At 47.9% G+C, this 24,597-nt stretch overlaps 8 protein-coding genes across 8 annotated transcripts; 3 read left to right on the top strand and 5 right to left on the bottom strand.

Moving 5' to 3' along the window:
• Positions 1–11: 11 nt before the first annotated feature.
• BGW36DRAFT_342779 (putative stress response protein Rds1) lies at positions 12–1,447 on the bottom strand (the record flags this gene model as incomplete). Its single annotated transcript, XM_046213136.1, has 2 exons — positions 12–1,008; positions 1,064–1,447. 2 exons carry the CDS (start codon positions 1,445–1,447, stop codon positions 61–63), a joined length of 1,332 nt encoding a protein of 443 aa, XP_046071122.1. The 3' UTR covers positions 12–60.
• Positions 1,448–3,671: 2,224 nt separating this feature from the next.
• Positions 3,672–4,873, top strand: BGW36DRAFT_298536 (uncharacterized protein; the record flags this gene model as incomplete). Its single annotated transcript, XM_046211438.1, has 2 exons — positions 3,672–4,653; positions 4,710–4,873. 2 exons carry the CDS (start codon positions 3,672–3,674, stop codon positions 4,871–4,873), a joined length of 1,146 nt encoding a protein of 381 aa, XP_046071123.1.
• Positions 4,874–4,953: 80 nt separating this feature from the next.
• On the bottom strand, positions 4,954–6,599 carry BGW36DRAFT_397804 (uncharacterized protein; the record flags this gene model as incomplete). Its single annotated transcript, XM_046218333.1, has 4 exons — positions 4,954–5,921; positions 5,949–6,023; positions 6,079–6,435; positions 6,491–6,599. 4 exons carry the CDS (start codon positions 6,597–6,599, stop codon positions 4,954–4,956), a joined length of 1,509 nt encoding a protein of 502 aa, XP_046071124.1.
• A 619-nt stretch (positions 6,600–7,218) lies between these two features.
• On the bottom strand, positions 7,219–8,510 carry BGW36DRAFT_428207 (ribonuclease H-like domain-containing protein; the record flags this gene model as incomplete). The annotated part of the gene is made up of 3 exons (XM_046220517.1): positions 7,219–7,980; positions 8,035–8,246; positions 8,303–8,510. The coding sequence occupies 3 exons, from the start codon at positions 8,508–8,510 to the stop codon at positions 7,219–7,221; spliced, it is 1,182 nt and encodes a 393-aa protein (XP_046071125.1).
• Positions 8,511–9,548: 1,038 nt separating this feature from the next.
• On the bottom strand, positions 9,549–17,930 carry BGW36DRAFT_417449 (putative polyketide synthase; the record flags this gene model as incomplete). The annotated part of the gene is made up of 3 exons (XM_046219382.1): positions 9,549–10,845; positions 10,909–17,449; positions 17,915–17,930. 3 exons carry the CDS (start codon positions 17,928–17,930, stop codon positions 9,867–9,869), a joined length of 7,536 nt encoding a protein of 2,511 aa, XP_046071126.1. The 3' UTR covers positions 9,549–9,866.
• BGW36DRAFT_380405 (uncharacterized protein) lies at positions 17,838–19,686 on the top strand. Its single transcript, XM_046216332.1, has 3 exons — positions 17,838–18,255; positions 18,350–19,004; positions 19,055–19,686. The coding sequence occupies exons 1-3, from the start codon at positions 17,960–17,962 to the stop codon at positions 19,553–19,555; spliced, it is 1,452 nt and encodes a 483-aa protein (XP_046071127.1). The 5' UTR covers positions 17,838–17,959; the 3' UTR covers positions 19,556–19,686.
• Positions 19,687–20,162: 476 nt separating this feature from the next.
• BGW36DRAFT_380406 (N-acetylglucosaminyl phosphatidylinositol de-N-acetylase) lies at positions 20,163–21,745 on the top strand. Its single transcript, XM_046216333.1, has 2 exons — positions 20,163–20,876; positions 20,941–21,745. The coding sequence occupies exons 1-2, from the start codon at positions 20,636–20,638 to the stop codon at positions 21,633–21,635; spliced, it is 936 nt and encodes a 311-aa protein (XP_046071128.1). The 5' UTR covers positions 20,163–20,635; the 3' UTR covers positions 21,636–21,745.
• Positions 21,746–22,172: 427 nt separating this feature from the next.
• On the bottom strand, positions 22,173–23,828 carry BGW36DRAFT_281708 (mitochondrial ATPase expression-domain-containing protein; the record flags this gene model as incomplete). The annotated part of the gene is made up of 2 exons (XM_046210219.1): positions 22,173–22,529; positions 22,593–23,828. Coding segments are annotated over 2 exons (1,593 nt in total), but the record flags the coding sequence as incomplete, so codon positions are not given.
• Between the last annotated feature and the right edge of the window lie 769 nt (positions 23,829–24,597).

A 24,597-nucleotide genomic window follows, 5' to 3' on the forward strand; every position in this document is an offset into this window, starting at 1 on the left:
TTAACAATTTTCAAGTATCTCAATTTACACCCAATGCACATGCATGTTCTGGATATTTTTTCAACCAGCTTGATACACGGCCGGCCCCGCCACCACATGATCATTGATCAGGCTCAGATTATACGACGTCAAAAACGGATCATCATCCGTCACCGCAATAAATATCGTGCCATTGATTGCCGGATCCCCAGAGAACGTCTCCAAGTTGGGCTGAGTCGTAGAAGCGTACGTGATATTCTTCCCATTATTGCAGCTGCTATTGCTGATCGTCAGCGCAGAATATGTTACGTTCAACTGCGTCACCCACGCCACATACGCCGGTCGTCCCGCAGACGTCGACGTGATGTAGCTATTATTCGGCCCGACTGGTTTCCCTGGAGCATCCCAGACTAAATTCACCTGGCCGCCAGGCTGTGAGAGTGGCGTGCTACGGTTCTGCGTAATCGCCGGGGTGGCATTCGCATACGCCGGCACAGGATTATTGATGATATTCAACGCCGGAAAATTCTGCCATACCAATCGCGTCTGGTTCGCGGGACAAGAACTAACATACGGCGCCAACAACGTCCATGCCCATGACTGTGGAATCCCGACTTCAAACCACACTGGCATCGGAAACAATCCCTCAAACTGCCGGAATATAAGCTGCTGCCGCGCCTCCGTGCTAATAGACTGCAGCAACAACTGCGCTGCCTCACGGGACTCCAAATGAGGCAGAAACCCATATACGCCTGACTCACCCCATCGTGTGAGCTTTTGGCAGAAATCGACATACTCGCGCACGCTCGCAAAGGCTGGGTAGTTGTAGGCGCATTCGGATGGTGCGTATTCGTCGCCGAGGATGTTGCTGAGGAGCGTCGCGTGTCCGATTTCTTGCTCCGCCATGAATTCGATTAGATAGCGGTCTACGCTGCTCAGTCCCGCGGCGTCGAAGTCGCTGGCGCTGAATTCCGTGAGGCCGTAGCGGAAGAGGTCGAGTTCGATGTATTCTTGGTATAGTCCGAGGGCCTGTTTTCAATATTAGACTGGGAACAGAAGAAAGAATGGCGAGAGGGGAGATTACCAATGACTGGTAATCGAAATCACTTTTTACGTTGTATACCGGCGACTTGTTCAAACCTACTCCACCGGCAGGTACATATGGGGCTGGCTGGGCATCGTGCAGCTTTCCGTCACTGGGGTATGTTGTCGCAGCCGGCCCGGGGCTGGCTACAGACACCCCTGTTCCAACTGATGTGGCCCTCAGCTCTCCTGTTGTCGTTGGTGTGCCGCTGTATGAGCCATGGTAGACGGATGAAGGATGGCTGTGTATCGGGGCCGCGCTGGAGCTTGCCGTAGTGGTGATTGTGGTTGTGGTTGAAGATGTAGTGCTTGTGCTAACACTTGACGTTTTCGGGGCTGCCAGTGCGACGGAAAGAAGGAAGTATAGGCTTGGTGATAGCGACATTATGGCGGTTGGATGATACATAAGAGACAGTCTAGACAATGTGCATGTGTCTGGTCTCGTTGAAGTAGATATACATTCCCGTGTATTGGATGAATGACGCAAATCGTTCATAATAGGCGGCGCAAGCGGTCAAGTATCAGAAATGGATTGGATGGCTTTCTTCGGGATATACTGAAAGGAGATGAACTCCGGATAACGTGATAACAATTGGCGGCGAAATTTGCAATGAGGCTACGTCAAGATCAATCAATCTACATGTGATTGCGGCTTGGATTATGAGGAACTAATATCGAATGAACATAAAGATCCGCGATAGTTTCATATCAATGATTGTGATGCAGTCCGAGTTGAATAACACTCGATATATCGAAGATAAATGTGTCTCGCAGCGATCAATTACTTTTCACCTTCGATGCATCAACTCGGAGCTTTCGACGTTGCCAGCGGTGGCAATTCTCTTGCTGATGACGTTTTACGGACATCTAAACCGATTCTAATCAAGAGGCTGCATGTGTAATGGACTCCCTTTTTTCTATCGCATTACTAGATATTACTGTGATAAAATATTTGTTGGTGTACATTGTCAGCGTAGAACTCCATGATAGTTGAGGACTGCATGTATATCTTTCTAAAATACACCAATTAATAGCCACAATAATTAGTTCAAATCTAATTCCCAGTAATTTTGTAGAGAATCTATTATCGGAGACGGCTTCCGACTGTACCATACTTGAAATGTATATCCAGGTCCCCATATAAAGTAGCCTGAATTATACCCCAAAAAAATAATACTGCTATAAGACGGTATTCAAATGTGTATTTAAGATAATACGACTAATAACATGGGTATAAAACTGCTTGTGAATTTGAACCGATCTAACTAAACTTTCTTGTTACGTGATGGACATTAAACTGTTCTTCAGTGGTATGTGGTACCTTCGTCGAATATAGTTGAAATCTCCGGAATAATCGATTAAACCGAAATAATCGACCTCCAAATTTCCATTGATAGATACCCACGTCATCCCAATCTCGAACTTCGTACTGATCTGTGTTTCCTTGACGTCAGCTGACACTGCACTTATATCAAACCTCTGTGAACCAATTAACCGGGTTCATCTTGACAACAACCAGGGTGTATATACGCATGCTACCCTGCTGAATATGTACTGTCCAATTATCCCGGGGACGATTCTGCTATTGCTAGCCAGATCGAATGACAACAAATCGACAATCAGCTGGGCTCAACTACCCACGCCATGTCCGGCCCATCGATTAGGGTTTCAGCAAACACCTGTTCAGCTGGACATGGGCGACGCAGGTCGATCTCAACATTAGCGTGGTGGTCATTCAACAGGCAATTATTGAATAATGTTGTTTTGTTTCTCGATTCACGCGCCCTACTTGTATCCTTCTGTATTTTGGTTAACAAACATACAAGGTCCCAAAACTACCATTGAGCTGGAGCACTAATGAGGAAACCCTCAACGCCGAATTTCTATGGGCTGGTAAGAGCTCCGGTGGCTACATCACGGCGCGGCAGTATGGCCTCGACGAGCCCACGCCTGTGATGTGCAGCACAGAGCCTCCAGAACGGGTGGTTATCTTTCGAAGCCAACCAACAGTTCTACCTCTGGAACTTGATGGAAAGCAGCGTATCAAGAATCGAACCAATTCAGCAAAAGGAGGCCCTTATAAATGCCTTGATCATCCAGGGCGGCGTTCAGGGACTGCCCCTGACGCCCCTTGACGAGTAGTTGGGTACTGGGAACAAGACTGGCTGCAGGAATCAAAGGTATCGCAGTGGTGACAGCGAGATATTGCTCGGGACAAGCCTCTCCTTTCACACAGTCTAGAAAAAATAAATAAGCTCTGAATAAGAATAAGATTAAGAAACATAATGAACGAGCAGACACTAAAGCTTATCTTATCACCTTATCTTGACATGCCCCGCACCCAGCTTGGCTCAGTCGCGCGATCAATCGATCAATGGCTTTACGAGACCTCAGATACTTAGTTCTTTCAAAGTTGAAGCTCGCGATACAGAATCTAAGTCTATATTACAAAATTGTTTCCATTTTTTGAAAGAAAACAGGCACATCCAGTCGCTACTCCTGACAAGTTATTCCTCTAGCGCTGCCCCGCTTGTTTACACCCTTATCGCATGCATGCAACGTTGAATCCCCGAACAATCCCAACCTCACAAATCAACACAATACCCAAAATGCCAGACCCAATAGTCGATATCCACACCCATGTCTACACCCCAGCCTACCTGGACATGCTGCGCGCACGCAAGAAAGTGCCCTACGTGCATGATCCTGCTGCAGAGGGAGCCGACTCGCGTCTCATCATTCTCTCCTCTGACGACAGCCCCTCGATCCCGCAGGACCAGAGAGGACGGCCTGTCGACTCATCCTACTCCGATATCAACGTGAAGCTCGATTTCATGCGTCGACATGGCATCACCACCAGCGTCATCTCCCTCGCCAACCCGTGGCTGGATTTCCTCGATGCTGACGAGGCCCAAACATGGACTGAGCGCATCAACAACGACCTTGAAGAAACTTGCGCGCGGATAAACAAATTTGCTGAAGAAAACGAGACAGGCGTGAAGACACTCTACGCCTTTGGCGCTCTGCCGCTCAGCGCTCCGACGGCTGCGGTCGTTGCTAATGAGGTGTCAAGGCTGAAAACGCTGCCACACATGCGCGGTATCATCATGGGGACATCCGGGCTAGGGAAGGGCCTCGACGACTTTGCGTTAGATCCCATCTGGGCATCGCTAGAGGAAACGCAGTCATTGCTTTTCCTGCACCCACATTACGGTCTACCGGACGAAGCGTTTGGAGGGCCCGAGGTGACGCAGCGATACGGACATGTTCTTCCTCTAGCTCTGGGATTTCCGCTCGAGACCACCATTGCAGTGACGCGTATGCTGTTGTCGGGAGTTTTTGATCGGTTCCCGAAATTGAAGATTTTGTTGGCGCATTCTGGTGGCACGTTGCCGTTTTTGGCGGGGAGGATTGAGAGTTGTATTGCACATGAGCGTCATTTTGTTGCGAACGGAGGGAAGACTCAGGGTCCTGTCAGGAGTGTTTGGGAGGTACTCAATACGAACATTTATCTGGATGCGGTGGTATATGGTGAGGCTGGTCTGAAGGCTGCAATTCATGCGGCAGGAGGTCATGATCGGCTTTTATTTGGTATGATATCTGCGACTATATTTCTCATGAAGATGGATTTAACAGAACGATAATAGGCACCGATCACCCCTTCTTCCCACCTTTGGATGAAAAGGAAGACGGCCAATGGCTCAGTGTCAGTACTAATTTTAAAGCCATTGAGAAAACATTGAGTCCGAATAAGGATGCAGTTAGGGCTGTTCTTGGTGGCAACGCGGTTCGCATCTTGAACCTAAAATAGTCTTTGTCATATAACCACACATTCTGAAAATATATCCTCCAACATATCCCATACCATATATGATATAATTTGTTCGATAATCATTTCCAGACAGATTCAAGTACATCAGACCCCAGATATTTCCATAGTTGTCGAGAAAACCATTCCGAGGCAGATTCTGATTCATCCATATGTGTCGGTTCACTACTGGTAGCTTGTGGTTGTTTGAGTGAGTCAAGAAACAATGGATCATCTTCACTAAAGACTGTCTTGAGTAGCGTTCGTTGCATTCTCTTTTTGGTAAAACGGAGAAGAGACTCGTTTGAACCCGGCGCCTCTGCTGAGGGGCCGTCAGTGAGAGTTCGGGTCGATTTCATCCCGACTGAATGGACCAGTGCGACAACCTTTTCCAGCAGCCATACAATATGTTTGGACTCGATTTCTGCCGCCCGCAAAGATATATCGTCAGTCTTTGCACGACTAAGGCCACCTGGTATAGGTAATTGATCCGGGCTGGCTTGAAGCTCGGGATCAGAAAGCATTTCCCTGAATTCCATGATAGAAACTAATGTTCCCACCCGACGGAGGAATACAAAGAGATAGCCTTCAAAGATGCTTTCGTATTTGGTGATTAAAGTTGTTGACCTCAGCATCATCCCAGCAAGTAAGTGTCTAATGTATCTCGATATATCGTCAAAGGAAATATTGCTATTGATTTCGAAAGCGCCTTGAGACTTTGCCTCTGAAATTTTTGTTCCTCGTCTCTTAGGCAGTGGCTTGTTTTTGGGTTTGTCGTTTTGTGTCACCTGTAATTGACATTGCTTTTCCAACGCCTGGAGCGCTGTTTCGAAGAGAGATACTATATGGTAAGTAACCTGGCCGTCGAATTTGCGCCCTTCAGCTGAATTGTTCATTTTGTTAATTGATTGACATAATATCTTATGAGCACTCTCAATGACAGCCAGAATAGAGATTGAATTAGGCTCTGTTGTTAAAATAGCCTTCTGTTTAGGTAGGTTCGGAACTGATGCCTCGTTGCTATTCACAGACGAAAGAGTCATCTCCGCAGCTTTGCATAGATTGATTGTATTAGTACAAATCACAGCCCAATTTGGCTTTTTGTTTATGTTTTGTTGTAGTGTCGAAAGATGTCTCATCAAAGAACCGATCGCTAATTAGGTAATAAGTGAGGATCCGGGAACTCAAAAGTGCAGGGTGATACTGACATCCCTCCTTAGAGCTCATATGGCTCATGATATCATCCAGACTTTCTAGCTCTACTCCAATTTCTGGACCGTTCTTCTGCCGTTTCTTCCTCGGGCCTGATGCACCCGAGTCACAGCCGTCCTTGCGCTTGCCGCTCTCAGGGGTTAGCTTGATATCGTCATCTTTGAGCTTCAATTTTAGAGACTCGACACGCTGCTCCAACTCAAAGACCCGATTGCTCAGTTTGCTTTGCTCGTCTTCAGCCTTGTAATAAGCCTGTCTCCAATGAGCTACACTGTCGAAATACTTGTAGGCATCAAGACTGAGTGGCTGAGCTGTTGATTGCTTCACATGGAAGCGTATCTGATTGATGTGGTCTGGAGAAGTAGCTGTAAGATTGACATGGAATCTCGTTTTATGGGATCTTCTTACCGAGAACTGGGATGGCTGCGGGCTTTGAGTTAACGATGGCAATTGCGAGCGCTAGCTGGGCCTGTGAAGGCCGCAGGCATGTAGTTTGCAGCTTCTTGACCTGGTCCATTGCGAACAGTTGTCTGGGTGCGGAGGGAGAGAAGATTGTCTGGGGATGTTGCGGCAGGCGTACCAGGTGCACCTTCCCGATCGTCGTGCACGTGCCTGACACAAATGTTATGAAGTTCGTTTCAATCAAGCTTTCACTCAACCTATTGACGGATACGGGGTTACGAGGGTCATCAGAAGCGGTATCTTGATTCCACATCAATATCAATGTTAGTTTCAGAGTTTCTCTTGACCCACAAATTGGCGGATAATGTTGGATCACGTCTGGGGGCAGACTTTGCACGCAACGTCTGGAAATGTCTCCGGTGTGATTTCGGGTGTGACGAGGATCTAGATGGCCCCATTCTCCAAGCATGTCTTTGCAAGGATGTTATCTGTCGGCTGGAAGAACTTGAAAGTGGGGTTCGAAAGTTGCAGTGTAATTAGACTCTCTATTCTTCATTGGGCCGTCTAAGCTGGTTGTGAAGGTTCTAATGTTAAAAGAATATACAAACCTAAGCCGTTATTCCTTCTACGCTTTGTGCCTAGCAATTGACACCGAGTACTGAAACAATGTATGAAAGGACCAAGACAACAGTGAGCCCAAAATCCCTTGACCTTTTGTACATAAAAATAGTCAGCTAGTGTATTGAGTTGGTCAGATAAAAGTGTACTAAATCCCGGGCAGCAAGAGCATCTTCCACACTGTCGTGCCCGTTCCGTCCGGTTTGTATGTCACGCCCCAGCTTGACTTTTGACAAAGTCTTTAAGGAGAGCATGCCCCGGCCCTTGGAAGATTTCTGTCTGTCTTCCTCTTTCTTAGGATTAACGTCCAAAGAATTTGGTGGCTCTGGCGGTGTCGTCAAAGAGGATTCTTTGAGCATCCTCTCTGCCGCCTCTTTGAGAGAGGACTCGATGATATACGTATCGACAATTTTGTGGTGGATCCACCTGAGAGATTTCAAGTCATTCTGCGCCGAATGTCCCACGATTACTGTAGACGGCCCGACAAACTTTAAGATAGCGGTCCTAGCGCTGTTCCTTCCATAAAAGCAGCTGCCCTCGCGACGCGCGTTGTTCAAATCGATGCGGCGTACTCCTGAATATCGAGTATTAAAATGTAGCATGGGAACATCGGGATATACGAGCTTATCGATAAGGATTTGTCCGGAGAAGTAGTCCAACAGCGTAATGCGAATAAGCTCCGAGTCGCCGGACTTTGCTGTACCCATTTCGCAGTCGATGGCCACCGCCTTTCGATATGAAGATTGCCTTTTCCCTCCCCCAGTTGAGTGAAATTGCCACAGTCTTTCAATCTCGCCAGCAGCATATGGCCTAGGGATATGAAACTCATGTTTCGTGCAAGGAGCGTCCATCGGGTTACCACCACAGCATGACCAGACCTGCATTACTCAGAACAATTCACCCGCAAATAAAAAATGGACCTCAATACTGACCTTGAACTGCAACAGGCCGCTGTGGAACTTGCACCGCATATGCGGTTCGTTGCTGGCGGGGATATCTCCCTTATTAAGAGGGCTATCGCTAGTGGTGTCCTTAGCCGGCGATGAAATGATACATGCCTCAAGCTGTCCCGAGACATCTTTATCCGGAGGGGGTTTCTTGTTGTTCTTGTTCTTTGCCTTCTTCGGCATAACTTGTGACATTTCTGCGCTAGATATAAGCTTGGGACTTGTGGCTAGCGTGCATTTAAGCATAGCATACGTTTCCCACAGCCTGAACACCTTTTCTTTCCTTCCAGTTCTTCACTGGATAGCTCTTTTACAACATATCCAACTGCCGCCAAAACCTCATCGTGATGGGCAAGCGAATTCAACTTTTCGATATAAGCCGGCGTCTTGACTATTGGAATTGTGACACCTGATGTGGTGCCTCCAAGGCTGAGACTATCTTGTTGTAATGTGTTAGACATGATGAATCTCATGTCGTGAGAAGAAGTTTGTCTCAAGAAAAGCGAGGAAAGAGCTAGTTATAACCCCACCGCCTATTATGTAATGCAGGAGGATCTAACTAGTCACTGAATTTGTGCAAAAGACTGCATGAATTGATAAACCCATATGCGTTAGTGTCACATTTTCGAATTTTATTATTCCTCAATGACAAGAGACAACTTATCCGGGCACACCCTGCAACTACGCGATTGTCTGGGGATGAGCACAATTGGCCATGGGCGTTCCACAAAAATAGCGCCGTCGAATTCCGTTGGCTTACATTCCTGCAAGCATTTCCCATACGGCCGATCAGCTGCCTTTAACTGCCTGATAGTACGTAAATAGCCGTGGCAGTCAGCCTTGTAGGTTAGGCTGAAACAGCATTCACCTTTGCTTCATTCCCGAGAGTCTTTTCGGGACTTCCTTGTAGAGAGCCTATTGTAGCCCAATAAATTGCCCATCTCTTCTTTGGCAGATGGTTTGGATCGGAATGTCTTTGAATGAGCTAGATTGGGTTTCATTTCCATTATCAATGAACTAGGTCCGGTTAGCTGTTTGAAAATGGAGTCTGAAAGATTCAAACTCTCATTTTTACAGCTTGACACCTAAAAAACTGAACTCAAACGTAATAATTCTAGACTTATAGCCTGAACATTCCATATGCTTAGGGGCTTGAGAATGACATCAATTTGGAAGAGGAGCTTGTTTAGTACCCTGCACGTGACGTGTGGCTCAGATAGTCTCAGTTCTCCATCGGGATTATATACCCTGTTTAAATACATGAACCAATGTCAAGCGATGAGTTTCCAGCACTTATCACTATATTAATTAAGGGTCGAAATAGAAGTATATTTATTAATAAAATAATTCTAAAGAATTAAATCTAAATAGAGAAAAGCTTAGATTTATATCTCTAAGCTTTTAAATTAATCTATCTATATTTAGCAGGACTTCGCGATATTTTCAGCCTTGTGGGGACGCTCATAATTTATTCAAACAACTGTATAGAATTAGTATCAGTCTGATTAAACCAATTGATAGAATAAATGGCCAGTCACCAAGGACTCTTGGCTAGAATGATAATTAAGTGAGTGCAGATAGATTCCACATCAGTCTTACAAGGTCTTGAAAATCGTTGCACCGGAGATCTTTCAAATGTTCATATGGTATTGACTATCATCATGGCTATATTAAAGGTTTTGTAGCAATACAGTCTGATTTGATAATTGTTCCAACAGATCGAATTCGTTCCTAGCCTTTCCATGTAAGCGAGTAACCATTCAACTCCTTGATATCAATTAATAGCCAACTATAGTCGACATAAACGATCGGTGTGATTACTCATTCTCTGTAGTCTCTGCATCGGAAACGTTTGGAATCAAAGTGGGTGGGAGCGTCGATGACACTTCCGTCGCAAGTTGCTTGATAGTTCCTCCGCTGAGGATTTCAAGAAGTGGAACATCCACTCCCATCTCCTTCGCGATCCACGCCCGCAAGTCGACAGCCACGAGAGAATCCATTCCCAGAGCCTGGAGCCGAGTCGATGCTGCCAATGGTACATCTGCGTCAAGACTGAATTTACTGCGAACTTTGGCCGTCAGACTGGCCTCGATAATCTCCAGTACTTCCGCCATACTGGTGGCGAGCTCGAACTGTGCCTTGACTGAACTTGGCCCGTCTGCGGCGCCAGATCGCTCCGCATTGGACTTGGCATGGTAGCTGATCATATTCCAGATTAAGGGTTTTTCGAACCAGCCGATCTCCGGATATTCATCAGGATCGACCATTGCAGTACCGTTCATGAGCTCCGCGTTGCGGCCTGATTGAGGATGCCCAGCGAAGATCGCTTCGGCGAAGAATTTGTCCACGTCTCTTTCTGAAAGAAGATAGGATCCGGTGGTGTTTTTCACATAATTTATATGACCGGTGCCCTTTCTCGCGATAATGCCAATGCCATTTACAAGACCAAGGTGGATGATACTGCCCACGAGACCGCGTGCGCGGCGTCGGTGGATGAGGCTGGCCTGGAAGCATGTGGCAGCCGAGTAGGCCGACTGACTCCAGTTTCCAGTAACTCCCATCATCGACCCAAAGAGAATAAAAAAGTCCAGATCGACATTAGGTCCTGACAGCTCGTCCAGCAAAATGCTACCCTGAACCTTGGGGGCTACATTTCTTTCGATAGCGTCGAGCGAGGCCTTGACGAATTCACAATCTTCGAGAACCAGCGCGCCATTTGCTACACCTCCGAGAGGAGGATACTGACATTGGATGGTGCGGTAGACATTCAGGACGGACTCGCGGTTGGTAAGGTCCCTTTATCAATTAGATCTTTGATTTATTTTGGAGTTTGGGTGAATGGAATTAAAGTCAACTTACATGGCCATTGGGACAATCGTCGCTCCTAGTTTTGCCATTGCTTCGATCCATATGGGGTCAACCTTGGGAGTTCGACTAGCCAGGACAATATACCGTGCACCTTTGCTGATCATCCAACTGGAGATGGACTGACCAAGATCTCCCGCCAGGCCAGCCAACAAATAAGTTTTCGCACCCGAGAGTGTAACGAGAGAGTTGATGGGTTGAATCTGCGCAGAGACAGAGGTGGATTTGACCCAGTCGACAATACAGCCTGGTACTGCTGGTTTAGTCGAAAGGCTGTTGACCTCGACGACATTGACCAGCTCGCTTGATGCGGACTTGGTCGCCAGTGCACCAGCACTCTCGAGCCGATTGGCGAGGAGTGTATCCATATCAACCCTACTTTGCTTGGAGAGGATAGCTACTGTCTTGTAGATATCCCTTACGGTTTTCCGGCGGGTCTCCTCAGGGAGGAGTCGATCCATATGGGAAAAGATCAATGCGTGTTCTGGTTCGCTGCCTAAGCAGGTGGCTAGGGAGACGTCTTGGGGTAAATATTCTGCTAGTACACGAGGCGACGCCTTTGGAGGTAAGAAGATAGCGTCCCCTGTTGAAGGCAATTGTGTTGTGGTAGTGAAGAGCGGTTTGGTTCCTTTCTCCAGGGCTTGTTCGTGGATGGCCCAGCGGAGTGTTTCTGCAGCTTCATGCACAAGGAGAGTCGAGTTGGGCGAAATCTCCTGAATCAAGAAGCCAGCAACTACACAGTCAGCAGTGGCCTTGAGGAATGAGGCCTCTTCATTCTCCAAGATCTTTGGCGACACAGTTCTTGTCCACGCAGCCGGAACCTGGATGGAGGACGCATGTTGGTCTGTGAAAGAAAGTAGACGTGTTCCGGTAACCTCATCCTCGCCTAGTACTAGGTGTAAAAAGATGCCTTCTCTTACTGGTATCGCCTGTGCTGTTGAATATCTAGTGCGTATTTGGATGTGATCCGCATCCACAGTGCCCTTCTGGGTCTCGATGAGACGCAGACTATGCTTGCCTTCAGACGCAGGGATCGCACAGACTGTTGAGTTAGACAGTTCGACCTGCCTGCTAATATGCTGTCGAGCAGCTAGATACCGATCATTCGTGGCTTGGTCAGACCGGATGCGACAGATCTGCATTGAACCGCCCTTGAACAACAGCTCTGATTCCGTGCTATGGACCTCGGTAGAGAGTTTGTAGTCATTAGGCTTGTCAGTGTGGACTAAGCGCATCAGCGTGCTGCATATGAGTGTCACATCAACACTCTTTTGGTCTTCGATGTTCAGATATTGATAGAGACAATGCTTGTTCTCATAGGCCAGAGATTTCAGCCAGCCCTTACTCATTCCCATGTAGGGGCAGTCTTTCTCCGAACCAGCTGTTACCCAAAGCATCTTCGAGGCCAGTGTAACCAGACCTTGCATAGGTACCAGTCGGTCTTTACTCAAGTCTTGGAACCACGGCCAGCCGATGTCAATCAGACTCAAGACGGTGACGGGGTTACTTTGTTGAGATATCTGTTCGAGATCCAACGCCTCTAATCTCTGCGCATGGTGAATGCGAATGAAGTGTAGCTCGAGAGCCTTTGACAGTTGGGATACCAAGCAACCTGTCCAATTCGTGGCACCGCCCAGTATTACCAATTCGGACACTACCTTGTCGCTCAGAGTCATCGGGTTGCGCAGAAGCTGGATGTGCTCATCGACAGCTTGAGAGATGATTACTGAATAGTTGCTAAGCTTTTTATTTTCCACAGTAGATGTATAGGTATCCACTCCGCTGAATCCCGTTGATTTAAGGACCTTGTCCCAGCCAGACAGAGTAAGCATCGGACCCCAGACACGGCCGTCTTCGTGACCTGCCCACCACCCCTCGAAACCAGAGACGATGAAGCTCGTACTGAGGAGGTCCTGGTTAGTTACCTCTAGCATTGCGAGATACCCTCCAGGTTTCAACAGGCGGCGGACGTGGGTCATTGTTTGCTGCATGAACTTCGTGGCGTGGAGGACGTTAGATGCTACAATCAAGTCATAAGAATGTTCCTGGAAGCCTTGTTCGAGGGGGTCCCGCGAGACATCTAAGGCTTCATAGATAAATCGGTCTTCATGAGCCGCCAGGGCTGCTTTTGCGTCCTCGAAAAACGCCACTGAAATGTCCGTGAAAGTATAGGAATGGTATGCGAATCCGATCTCGCTCAGGACGGCGCGCGTGGCAGAGCCAGTGCCTGCGCCAATTTCCAAAATTTTCATGCGAGGATATCGAAACGCAATCTGGCCCACGAGGCAACCCAGACTTTCATTCATTCTTTTAGTCTGGGTATCGTTGCAGTAGAACCGAGTAAGGAGGCTGTCCTCACGGAGTGCCTCTAGCAGGGATGCCTCGCTCCGAATGAATGCTACTACATGATCAAAGACCTTCTTCGTTATTTCTAATTCCACGAGACCTTTGCCTTTTTGAAAGAGAGCGTCAAGGTCTTCTCTTGTACCCTCCAGCCAGTCCCGCTTGCAGATAGGATGTGTTCCCTCTCGGGTCATCGATATCACGCGTTCGAACCAAGCTACGACGGTGGCACGATGCCAGTCAAGCCCTTGACGGTCTTCTGCAGTGAGCTGTTCAAATGCAAATTTCATGCATAACAGAGTGGCCTTCTCAGCGATCTCGATCAGCGGTGTGATGTCGGTCGACCTGCTTGTGGATGACTCCCACGTCGCATCAGGCTCATAAGGCCCCCAGATCAATTCAGCGAAGAGACGTCGGTCCTTTGGTAGAGGATGAAGAGAAGACACCTCAATACCTGCGAGCTGAACCATGCCGTACCCTTGCTTGGTAAAGAGGTCTAAGTCTCCAATGATACCATCGGCGTCGAGTTTGACGGCGACCGCTGCTGAAGACAACGTTGAACCGGCCAACTGTACGCCTGACCGACCACAGAAAATAGGATTGATGGTGAGGGACTGGATTCGGGTTGGAATTAGCAATGTTGATACTTCGCCATCATCACTGGTTCCAAGTGCCGCAATCATGGTTTGCAAAGTAGTGTCCATCACTGTGGGATGTAGCAAGATGCTTGATGATGACAGGTCATTTGAGAGCTCGGCACAGGCGTTATCCTTCTTACGAGAGATTGATTGGATTCCCCTGAAGGGACCGGTATAGGAATAACCCAACTTGTCGAAGAATGAGTAGACATCATTGACATCCAGGGCTGTCAGTCCTGGTGTAGTGGAACTTCGCGATGCCAGAGAGTCTGTCTCAGGTTGGCCCCAAGTCACAGTCAGCGAGCCGTTGGCGCGCAGCTGGAATTGTTCGCCAGTGCATGCGTGGAGCTGGAATGTGCCACTCATGGTGTCGGCTTTTTCCTTGCTGGCCAACCTATCTTGGCTGAATTGGAAAAGAACCTCAGTACCAGTTGTTACATCATCTGGGAGGACAATAGCCTGGTGGATGACGAAATCATGGATCTGGATTAGGTGCATTGGTCGATTGGCGGCAATAATGCCAGCAGCTTCTACAGCCATTGAAATATATCCAGTTGCTGGAAATATCATTTGCGACTCGACACGGTGCCCATCGAGCCATGGAAGATCTTTTTGTCGAAGATAGTGGTGCCACCTCCATTCGCCCTCTCCAGTCGTCGGCTCTAAGTTTCCAATGAGAGGATTACAGCCACCACGGCTGTGTAGATGCTGCTTAATCAGACGGCTTTCGGTGGAGTATAATTTACTATGGTTGAAAGGGTATTCAGGTAAGTCTTTGATCAACTTGAAGTGTCGCGATGAGCCGAAGAGGCGGGTATAGCGAGAGATGTCCACCGAGGTAGGGCCCAAATATCCCCATATATCACCAATGGCAGATGCTAGAGCTTCTATGCCACCAGTTCCACGCGCTGATACTCCGATATACGGAATATCGTTTCCATCAGTTAAGGCATCGGCAAGAACCTGTTTCGCGGGGCCCTTGAGAGCTGGATGTGGCCCTACTTCAATAACCAAGTCCGGTTCTCCAACTATGCCAACTGCGGTCTGCACAGCTTGGGAGAATAAAACCGGTCTCACCATGTTTTCTATCCAATATTCACTAGTGAGGGAATCTTCGTGCTCGTCCAAATTAATTTGGACCCCATCATAGACGCTGGAATACCACGCAGTGCGTGTTGGAGATTGGATACTGATATTGCAGTCTTCCAAGGCTTGTTTGTAGGCGGGAGAGCAGGGATACATATGATGAGAGTGGTAAGCAGTGTCAACACGGAGCCGCCTGGCAAATTTTTTTTCCTCTTGTAGCTTTTGCTCAAGCTCATGGATTGCATCAGCATCGCCCGAAAGCGTTACACTAGAAGCAGCGTTGCTTGCAGCCATAGCGACGCGGCCCTGATATTCTTCTTGCTTACAGAGCTCGATCGCCTCTTCGGCAGACATACCGACAGCCATCATTGCTCCTGAGTTACCGCTCTTTGCACCAACCTGTGATGTTACGAGACCCCGGAGGTAAGCGATTCTGATAGCGTCGGTAGCTGTCAAATAACCTGCGGCGTAAGCAGCAGTAATTTCACCCGAGGAATGGCCGACGACAGCTGTGAATGTGATTCCAAGATTTGACAGAATACGAACGAGAATAATTTGTAGAGCTGTGCATAGCGGCTGGGATAAAATGGCGTTTGACATATCTGCCGCTGAATTGGAAAGCTCCTCTAGGAGAGTGAAAGTCGGGCTATATTTGGCAGGAAGCTGGTCTAGCGAATCCTGCATCTCTTGAAGCCAATCCAAGGCTTCTGGGGAGTTACAGATTACATCCATCCCCATTTGTGGCCACTGTGCACCCTGACCGGTGAAGACGCCAACAATCTTTTTCAGGGTGTTTGCGCTTCTTTGGTGGATGAATCGCACAGAATGATCTTTACTAGCAGCGTCAAGCTCAGCCCGGATCTTGGTGAGAAGCTCGTTGGTGTTTGGCGCCCATAAAGGCAACCGGTATCTTAACGCAGATCTTCGTTGCAGTAAAGTCCATGCTAGGTTCATGAGGTCAACATCAGGATTAACTTGGAGATACCGTTCATAAGATTCTAGAACGTCAACCAGCGACCGTCCTGCAGCTGCCGAGAATACGAACGGGAGTAGAGCAATGGAGGTGTGAGATTTTACCCCGTTGATTCCGTTGATTCCGTTTATTCCACTTATTCCGTTCACTCCGTTTACAACCTGTTGGGGCTCGTAGCTTTCGAGAATAGCGTGGGCATTGGTACCGCCAAATCCGAATGAATTGACCGACGCCCGGCGTGGAACACCTGGCGGAAGAGATGGCCATGGCATGAGCTTTGTAGGCACCTTCACGTGTTTGGAAAGGGGTTCAATCTCCGGGTTTAACTTTTCGTAAAGGAGGTTGGGGCTGATAGAACCGTTTTGAATACTTAGAGAAGCCTTGATGATGCCGGCCAGGCCTGCTAGCCCTTCAGTATGTCCGACAACTGTTTTAATAGATCCGACATATAGCAAATCTGTCTCATCTTCTGTAAGCTTATCACCACTCTCAGGAGGACCGAAAAAAGCTTGATGAACGGCCGAAGCCTCTTGCGGATCGCCTGCTTTTGTTCCAGTTCCATGTGCCTCGAAGTATTGACACCGATCCCAAGGGTTTCGAGGATCAAGCCCAGCGCGAGCATAAGTGTTCTGAATTAGTTCCAGCTGAGACGTACCGGAGGGCATGGTCAGGCCCATCGTGCGACCGTCTTGATTTACACCCGTAGCTTTGATAACACACTCAATCGGATCACCATCAGCCACCGCATCAGATAGTCGTTTAAGGACAACCGACGCGATGCCCTCACCGCGGGCATATCCATTGGCATTGGAGTCCCACATGCGGCCACGGCCATCCGGGGACAACATTGTCATCTTTGCTGTGGTGATGAAATAGCTGGGATTGAGAAGCAAATTGGTCCCCGCAGCCACAGCAACGGAGCACTCCTGCTGTTGTAGAGCTGTCACAGCCTGGTGAAGAGCCACCATGCTGGACGAGCAGGCTGTATCAATCACTACTGATGGGCCATGCCAGTCAAAAAAGTAAGAGACTCGATTAGCAATGCAACTTCGGGCACCCCCAGTGGCCGCATAAGACGCAACAGACTTGAAGTCCACTGGGAAGAATTCTCCCCAGTCACTTCCCATAACACCACAGAAGACGCCAGTAGCCGAGCCCTGAAGCTGGTCGAGACGTTGCCCAGCTGCCTCAAGAGACTCAAAAACTGTCTCCAGGAGCTGTCTTTGTTGGGGGTCCATAGTTCCAGCCTCCGCGGCCGAAATGTTGAAGAAAGGGGCATCGAACGATCGAGGATCATCTGAGAGGAAGTAACCTTCCCTGGTATTTGTTGTTCCTGGGTAGCTTGGATCCTTGTGGTAGAAAGAATCAATATCGAACCGGTTCGATGGTGGTTCTGACGCCACTACTCGAGGGTTTTTGAGCAATTCCCACAGCCGAGACGGTGAAGAGGCGTCGCCTGGAAATCGGCATCCTGTTCCCAGGATTGCAATCGGTTCTGCCGACATCTGAAGGCAGTAAAAGGGAAATCTCAATGAGAGAAGTCAAGATCGTTGAGTACCTGTGACGCTGGTGTTGAATTTACAGATTTGTAGTTAGATTTTAGAGAGGTTGAACTGTCAATCGATGTAGTTCAGTCCCAACAAATAGAGGGATTTCCTTATTTTTCATTTCTTATCTTAGCTAAATACCGGTATGCTGATCATGCCGTAGTTCATGGAGTATCTATTGTGAGTCGGAGATTTAAATGACTATTGATCTGATCTTAGTCCTATCGGAACTTCCCCGGCACAAAGCCCCGAAAGGTAACTCCGACACCTCACTTCACGGAAGCCATGATTGATCAGCTTGGGTGTCATTCTATGGTTTGTTTTTCTTAGGAATTAGAGCTCTAGACAGTGACCCAGAAAAATGACAACAAGTCCGCGAGGGAATCCGTACAGACTCGTTTTATCAACCTTACCCCAGCCCGCATACATGATAGTATCTCTTCGACATACTAGACACTATGAAAGATCAGAATGCTCCCTTGAGGGTCATCATTATTGGGGGTGCCGTCTCAGGCCTCACTCTGGCTCATTGCATGGAAGCTGCAGGCATCGACTATGTTGTTCTCGAAAAGCATAACGATATCTGCACCAACATTGGCGGATCCCTTGCCTTACAACCACATGGAGCTCGCGTCCTCGACCAGTTGGGCCTTTTTGAACAACTGGAGAAATTGACAAATGATATTACCAAGTTTCACACATGTAATTATGATGATATGCACACCAGTCTTTTTCCTACATGGACTATGGAAAGGTGTGTCTCATGTTCTACCTACTCACATTATGGCACGGATATTCAATCATGGAATTTGCACTTCAGGACACAATAACTAACAGAAGCGGAAAAGCCTAGGGTACCCCATGACAGTCCTAAGACGCACGAACTTTCTGAGAACGGTGTACAACGCGCTAAAAGATCAATCCAGAATCAAAACGGGGACCAAAGTCGTCAGGATTCGAGCCAATCCTACAGTAGATGCTCCTCTCATTGTTGAAACTGAGGTCGGGACCCAGTACACAGGCGATGTCATTGTGGGGGCCGACGGAGTCCACAGTATCACTCGGTCTGAGATGTGGCGGATTATGAATGAACAGCAGCCAGGGTTGCTAACGGAGAAAGAGAAGGGCAGAATGACTGTCGACTACATGTGTATCTTTGGCATCTCAACACCCAGTCGGAGTCTCTTTCCACCCGGTGAGCAGGTAAATCGCTTTCAAAAAGACGTGGCGGTATTTATACTCCACGGTCACGATGGCACTGTCAGCTGGTTCATTAATATCAAATTGGACAAAAGATATGTTATGCCTCATGTCCCCTCATGGTCACGCGAGGAGACCAGAACTCGCGGGGAAAAACTGGCAGGTCTTCACTTGTTAGACGGCGTCTACTTCCGAGATGTCTGGAAATCTGCTGAGACGATATCATCCACCCCCGTGTACGAGGGTATGTTTCAAGTGAGGACATTTGGTCGTATTGCCTGTATTGGTGACAGTTCTTTCAAGGTAAGATAGTGTACTCTAGGCACGCTAGAAGCATTTTTCTAACCCTGTAGGTGTCTCCTGATCTTGCACATGGAGCAAATCTTGCAATAGAGAGTGCTGCTGCCATTTCCAACACACTGCACCGAATAAACATGAGCATCAATACCCTGAACAGAAGGCCAACAAATGCAGATGTTGAGGAGGCACTGACAGAATGGGCGAGATCCTGTCAGTATAGATTGACGGAGACCAACATATATTCACGGTTTGTAACCAAGGCAGGAGTCCATCACTCCTTCGTTCACCGTGTCCTTCACCGTGCTGCAATGCAATACACCCTCGACGTCCAATTCCACAGGTATATGACCATCTTGAACAAGGGAAGGACGTTGGACTTTTTGCCTTTCCCCGATCGGGGCAGGGATGCCTGGGAAAAGTATAAGGGAGCAGGTACAATGCGGACAGTATGCGCCGCTGCATTCTTTCCTGTTGGTCTGATACTTTCTATTTTCTCAGTATTTCGAGAAGTTGTGATTTTCCCTTCGAAGGAGGAGAAGAAAGCATTGATGTAGGATGGGATGTCTTTTATACAATTGTTTGTATGTTCGATTGACATCTGACAGTTATAATGCTATGTGTTCTTTTGGTAGACAATTACATTTCCTAGATGTCCAAAATACCACGCAGACAAATCTCTCCGATACAATTTTGTCAGTGACGGCCAGTGCTTGCAAATGTGTCTCATGTTGAAAGCTTCTTAGGAAAGTCGTAACGAACGATCAGAACCCGAAGTTTTGAAAATACCCGTGGTAGCATTTTTGTTTGAAACTACCCTAGGTAAGTGAAAATTCAGAATAGCCTCAAGTCTTGCGTAGATGTAAAAGAGTTGATGGAGGATTGGTATAGATTCTGGCTTAGGACTAATTTGACAGTAGCCGTGACCTAAACCATAGTAGCATCTGATTACTACGGATATAATTATAGTATATTATTAAATTAATATAATAATAATATTTCTTATCTAAATAATTATATATATAAAAACACTATTTAAACTTAATTTTTTTTAATATAATATGCTCAATCCAAGATTTCAGAATGCAGCATGCATCACGTGACACTCCCCCGGATCTGCAGCTGCATGCAATCGCGCTGGCAACTAAACCGCGCCGCGGCCGACTCAAGTGGATAATTTATAATTTTTGCCTAGTCTAGCTTCACGAACGGCGATGGCTGCCCCTCCCCCTATTCGCAGACACTGATAAAGCCACGTATCACTTGCGACGTGACGATCCACGAAACCTTCAACGCTGGGGCTTGGATATCTCACGTTCTGCCCCAACTCTCGCTCCCGCCGGTGCGGCTTGATCGTTGCATCAATATCATCGAGAAGAGAGCTGGAGCCAGCTATCACTGGTCATTGAACTGTCGCGTGCGGAGGATGCTGGTACTGCCCGTCCTGCTCCACCCATTATCGATCTGACATCTGCTTCCTCAAGCTCCCGCGCAGCGCCAATCAGATGGTGAACCAGAAGAGCTGATATACGCTCGTCTTCGCGCAGTCCATAATACCCAGTTCGACTTCGACTCAATAGCTCTCAGCAGTCCCCCCTCAATCCGTGAACTTTCGTCGTTTCCAGTCGCCGTCCGCCATGTCAATTGAATCTTCATGGGTTGTGATCGCTCTCATTACCCCATTCCTTTTCACAGCTTTTTGGACGCTCTCCGCCACCGGCTCCCCTTTCACTGCGTCCTTTCGAACCCTGTACAATAAGCGCATATGTCTGCTCATCGCGCATCCCGACGATGAGGCCATGTTCTTCTCGCCAACAGTGTTGGCGCTTACTAGACCGGAGCTTGGGAACCATGTGAAGATATTGTGTTTGAGCACAGGTACAACAGCCCTTTTCCAAACTGTGATCCAATCTAACTTATTATTCTTATATTTTTTTTACAGGCGACGCAGATGGGTTAGGGGAGACGCGCAAGAAAGAAATCCAGAAAAGCGCCGTCCATCTGGGACTCCGCCACGAATCCGACGTTTTTGTCATTGACGACCGATCGCGATTCCCCGACAGTATGACAACGGAATGGTCTACACGCGATATCTCAGCCCTCCTCGCATCCGCATTCGCTCCCGAGCTCTCCTCTTCCAAAAACCACAGCAGCGCCAACGGAAACGGTCACGCAGCAGAAAACGGCCCAAAAGCTACAATCGACGTCATTCTCACCTTTGACGAGCACGGAGTCAGCAACCACCCCAACCACCGATCCCTCTACCACGGCGCCGTTGCGTTCCTGAAATCGTTGATGAAAGACAAAAGCGGGTATTCTTGCCCCGTGGCATTATACACATTAACAACCACCAACATTGCGCGGAAATATTCCGGAATTTTCGATTTTCCGCTGACCATGTTGCTTGGCGCTGTCAATACTATTAGGGACTCGCTGGGACCATCGAAATCGGCGTCGTCTTCAAAGGACGCGGATTTTGCGAATCGTCTTTTGTATGTTAGTTCGTTTAATCAATGGGCTCGCGCGCGGACGGCCATGACTGATGGTCATAAGAGTCAGATGCTCTGGTTTCGATGGGGCTGGATCACCATTGGACGATATATGTTTGTGAATGATTTGAAGCAAGAGAGAATTTGATTGTTTTGAGATATTCCTGTATATACATACACACCGCTTACTGCGATGATTTTGTATCATCAATTTACTAACAGAACATAAATAATTTACGGTACAATTTTAGATTTTAATTGCTTGTTTCCTTTATGTACATATGTAAGTCGAATTAATCATGAGACTCTCATCGATGTGTAGATCTATCAATACATTTCTCTAAAGATATGCAGGATTGAGGAGATTAGACCATCTTCAACATCATACCCAACGCCCGGATGGCTCCAAGTCAACACGAAAGCTCCCATCTTTCATGTTACTCTCAACTATAGAGAAAACACGACTCAGTCCCAATGGATGCCCAGCAGCCTCCCCCAAGTAGCACTCCGGAATAATATCATGAGACTTGGCCTCGGCTCTACCTTTCACGGCATATTTGTTAACAGACCTGCTTTCTTGGGAGTAAATGTACAAATGATTATCGCCTGGTGCATCCATTCTCCTCCAATTTCTCCGAAAAAATCCAACGAATGGCTCCACAGATGCATATTCGCCAAGGTGGCTCCTAATAGAACTCCATAAGTAGTCGTCAATAGGCTCGAATTCCTCGTCGTCGGCAATGAATTCGCCGCATTTTGACCAGCGAACAGGCTCATAATTATGTGGACGGATATTTCGGTGCTGGTAGATTGTTCTTCCGTGAAACTCGATGCTACCGAGACCACCGTGAAGAATGGCAAAGAAACATTCGGGGATGAAGTCTCTCCACTGGGCGAGAAATTCTGGAAGCACTTTACGGGCCCACATTGCAGGGGGGATTTCTTTCAGGAAATGTCCCGAGTATCCAAGCCGCACGATTCTCTCAATCAGTGTTCTTTGCTGTAGCACTTCGAGGCGCAGTATTTCGTACTCCCGCAGGGCCTTCCAGACTTTGGGCGACTTGCACGCATTTTCCAGTCGATGATGGTCGGGAGAAGAGTCGACAGAAGCGCGGTGTGGATCAACTGTTAATGACACTTCCATGCAATTCTCCAAAACCTGTAGCGCGTGTTTTCGTCGTTTCTTCGTCTGGACTAAATGTTTATGCGCATCTTCTAGCACAGACGTGAATTCTTCCAGATTGTGGTTGTTGTAGCTGATCCGAGATAGGTTTCGATACAGGTGCATTTTCGAGTGCGAGGGAACTTCTTGCAAATTTCTACCCATCCCATACACAAGGTCCTGTGAGATTTGACCAAGCAAGGCTTCATCAGGCTTGTTAAACTGTTTGGCGGCCAGTACATAGGCTCGCTCAAATAGTTCTAACCAGACCTCGTCGGTGATCTTGATGTCGTATGTTCTCGAAATGAATTCAACAGTTCGCAGTGCTGTCGGGAGATCGTGATTGATGCCGAATGCGTGCGCAACGGCCCAAATCAAGTTAATTGTAGGATACAATGGCGATGATCTAGGAATAGGTTTAACTGGAGGATGATTTTCGTAGCCGGCATCGAGATGGAATGGGAAGATGCCCCAGGTTTCCTCAAGGACTTGCCTAACACCCGGAACGAAACCGTCTTTGGCATGGGCTATCAATGCATTGATATGTGTTGCCTCGTCTATGTCTATATTGGCCTTGCGCATTTGGTAGAGAATAGCAAGAGTTTGCATGCGCACACTTTGGGAACCAGTTCCAAAGCCTCTATAGCCTCTTGCTCTACCATCCGTGGTTGATCTTCTATTGGAGTAGAAGGGAGTTACACGTAAGCGATAGCGCTCTTTTCCGGTATGTACTTGGTCCCACAGCCCTGTAGTCATTATAGAATTGTAGCATTCAAGACTCGGTGATAGGTTCTTATTTTCCAAGCTCTTCCAGATGGTTAGCGCGATAGAGAGATCGGCGGCCGATGCAGCACAGCGAAGGAGATGCGTATACTCCACAAGCCCAACATGGCGGTCTCCTCTAGATCGCATGTATAGAATCGCGAAGAGACTGGCGAAGTATTGTCTCAATACTTCTTTAAACGACTGGTAGCCCTTTGAGAACAAAACATGGTCGTGTATTCGCCCGAGGATGCGCTTGTACGGTTCGAGAAAGTGCTCCGGGGTAATGAGAAGCAGGGCCGAAACGAAGACGCTGTCCGGCATTGTCGCGATAATGGGTTCGTTGTCCAGGTCTGACATGGCAGCAAGAATTTGATCTGGCTGGCCGCCTTGGAGGATTCTAGAAAGCCGTTCGCGTCGGGCTACGACAGAAGACCCGCCGGAAGTTTCTTCTGGGTTATAGTTCCTCTTCTTCAACCGTGAATTCAGTCGTTTCGTCAATTGCCTGGCGATGCCTGAACTGTGCGCATTGCTGTAGGCTTGTAAAACATCTACAGGGGCCTTTGTTGGCAACGTATCGTGCTTGGCTTTTACCGGATCATATCGTATAGAAAAAATAGAAGAGTGACGGATAGAAGAAGACGGCGATCGATGTCGATGACTTCTTGCAGGGCTGGTGGTTGGGAAACAACAACATGCATGGATAACAAGAGGGCGGCGTGAAGTTTCACGCCGCCAGACGACTGGCCGCATGGATAAACAATGGCGTGGAAGGGGTGCATCAAGCGCTCAAAGAACAAAATATGGAATCATATAAGAAAGGGCTTTAATCAGAGAACTCCTGAATGCCCAGCGCTCAGCGGCCCCTCACAGAGCTCGCTTCAAGGCACAGAACAGCAGGAGGAGGAGTAATAACAAAAGGAGGACGAGTTGGGGGGGAAGGCGGGAGGTGGAGTTGTGCGGAGGAAGAAACCCCGGATTATGGTGGTACCAGGCAGGGTCCGGCCACATTGGGCATGGCCCGACGCTCCCCTGTAATTCCAATTCCCTGCCCTCTCGCCATCTTTGCCATGTTGGTTCTACTCCCCTCACAAACTTGTATGCCGCTACCAGTCCCATCAACAGGCCACATTAACATCGCGATTCAATCTTAACGCCACTCTATTAGTTCTTCGCAGTGAGTTCC

The sequence above is a fragment of the Talaromyces proteolyticus genome, assembly GCF_021365285.1.
Source record: "Talaromyces proteolyticus strain PMI_201 chromosome Unknown BGW36scaffold_7, whole genome shotgun sequence".
NCBI lineage: Eukaryota > Fungi > Ascomycota > Eurotiomycetes > Eurotiales > Trichocomaceae > Talaromyces > Talaromyces proteolyticus.

Coding starts and splice junctions, on each gene's coding strand:
- BGW36DRAFT_380405 (XM_046216332.1), top strand. CDS start 17,960: ATGAAAGATCAGAATGCTCCCTTGAGGGTCATCATTATTGGGGGTGCC. Junction 18,256..18,349: donor CCTACATGGACTATGGAAAG/GTGTGTCTCATG, acceptor GAAGCGGAAAAG/CCTAGGGTACCCCATGACAG. Junction 19,005..19,054: donor TTGGTGACAGTTCTTTCAAG/GTAAGATAGTGT, acceptor CTAACCCTGTAG/GTGTCTCCTGATCTTGCACA.
- BGW36DRAFT_380406 (XM_046216333.1), top strand. CDS start 20,636: ATGTCAATTGAATCTTCATGGGTTGTGATCGCTCTCATTACCCCATTC. Junction 20,877..20,940: donor GATATTGTGTTTGAGCACAG/GTACAACAGCCC, acceptor TTTTTTTTACAG/GCGACGCAGATGGGTTAGGG.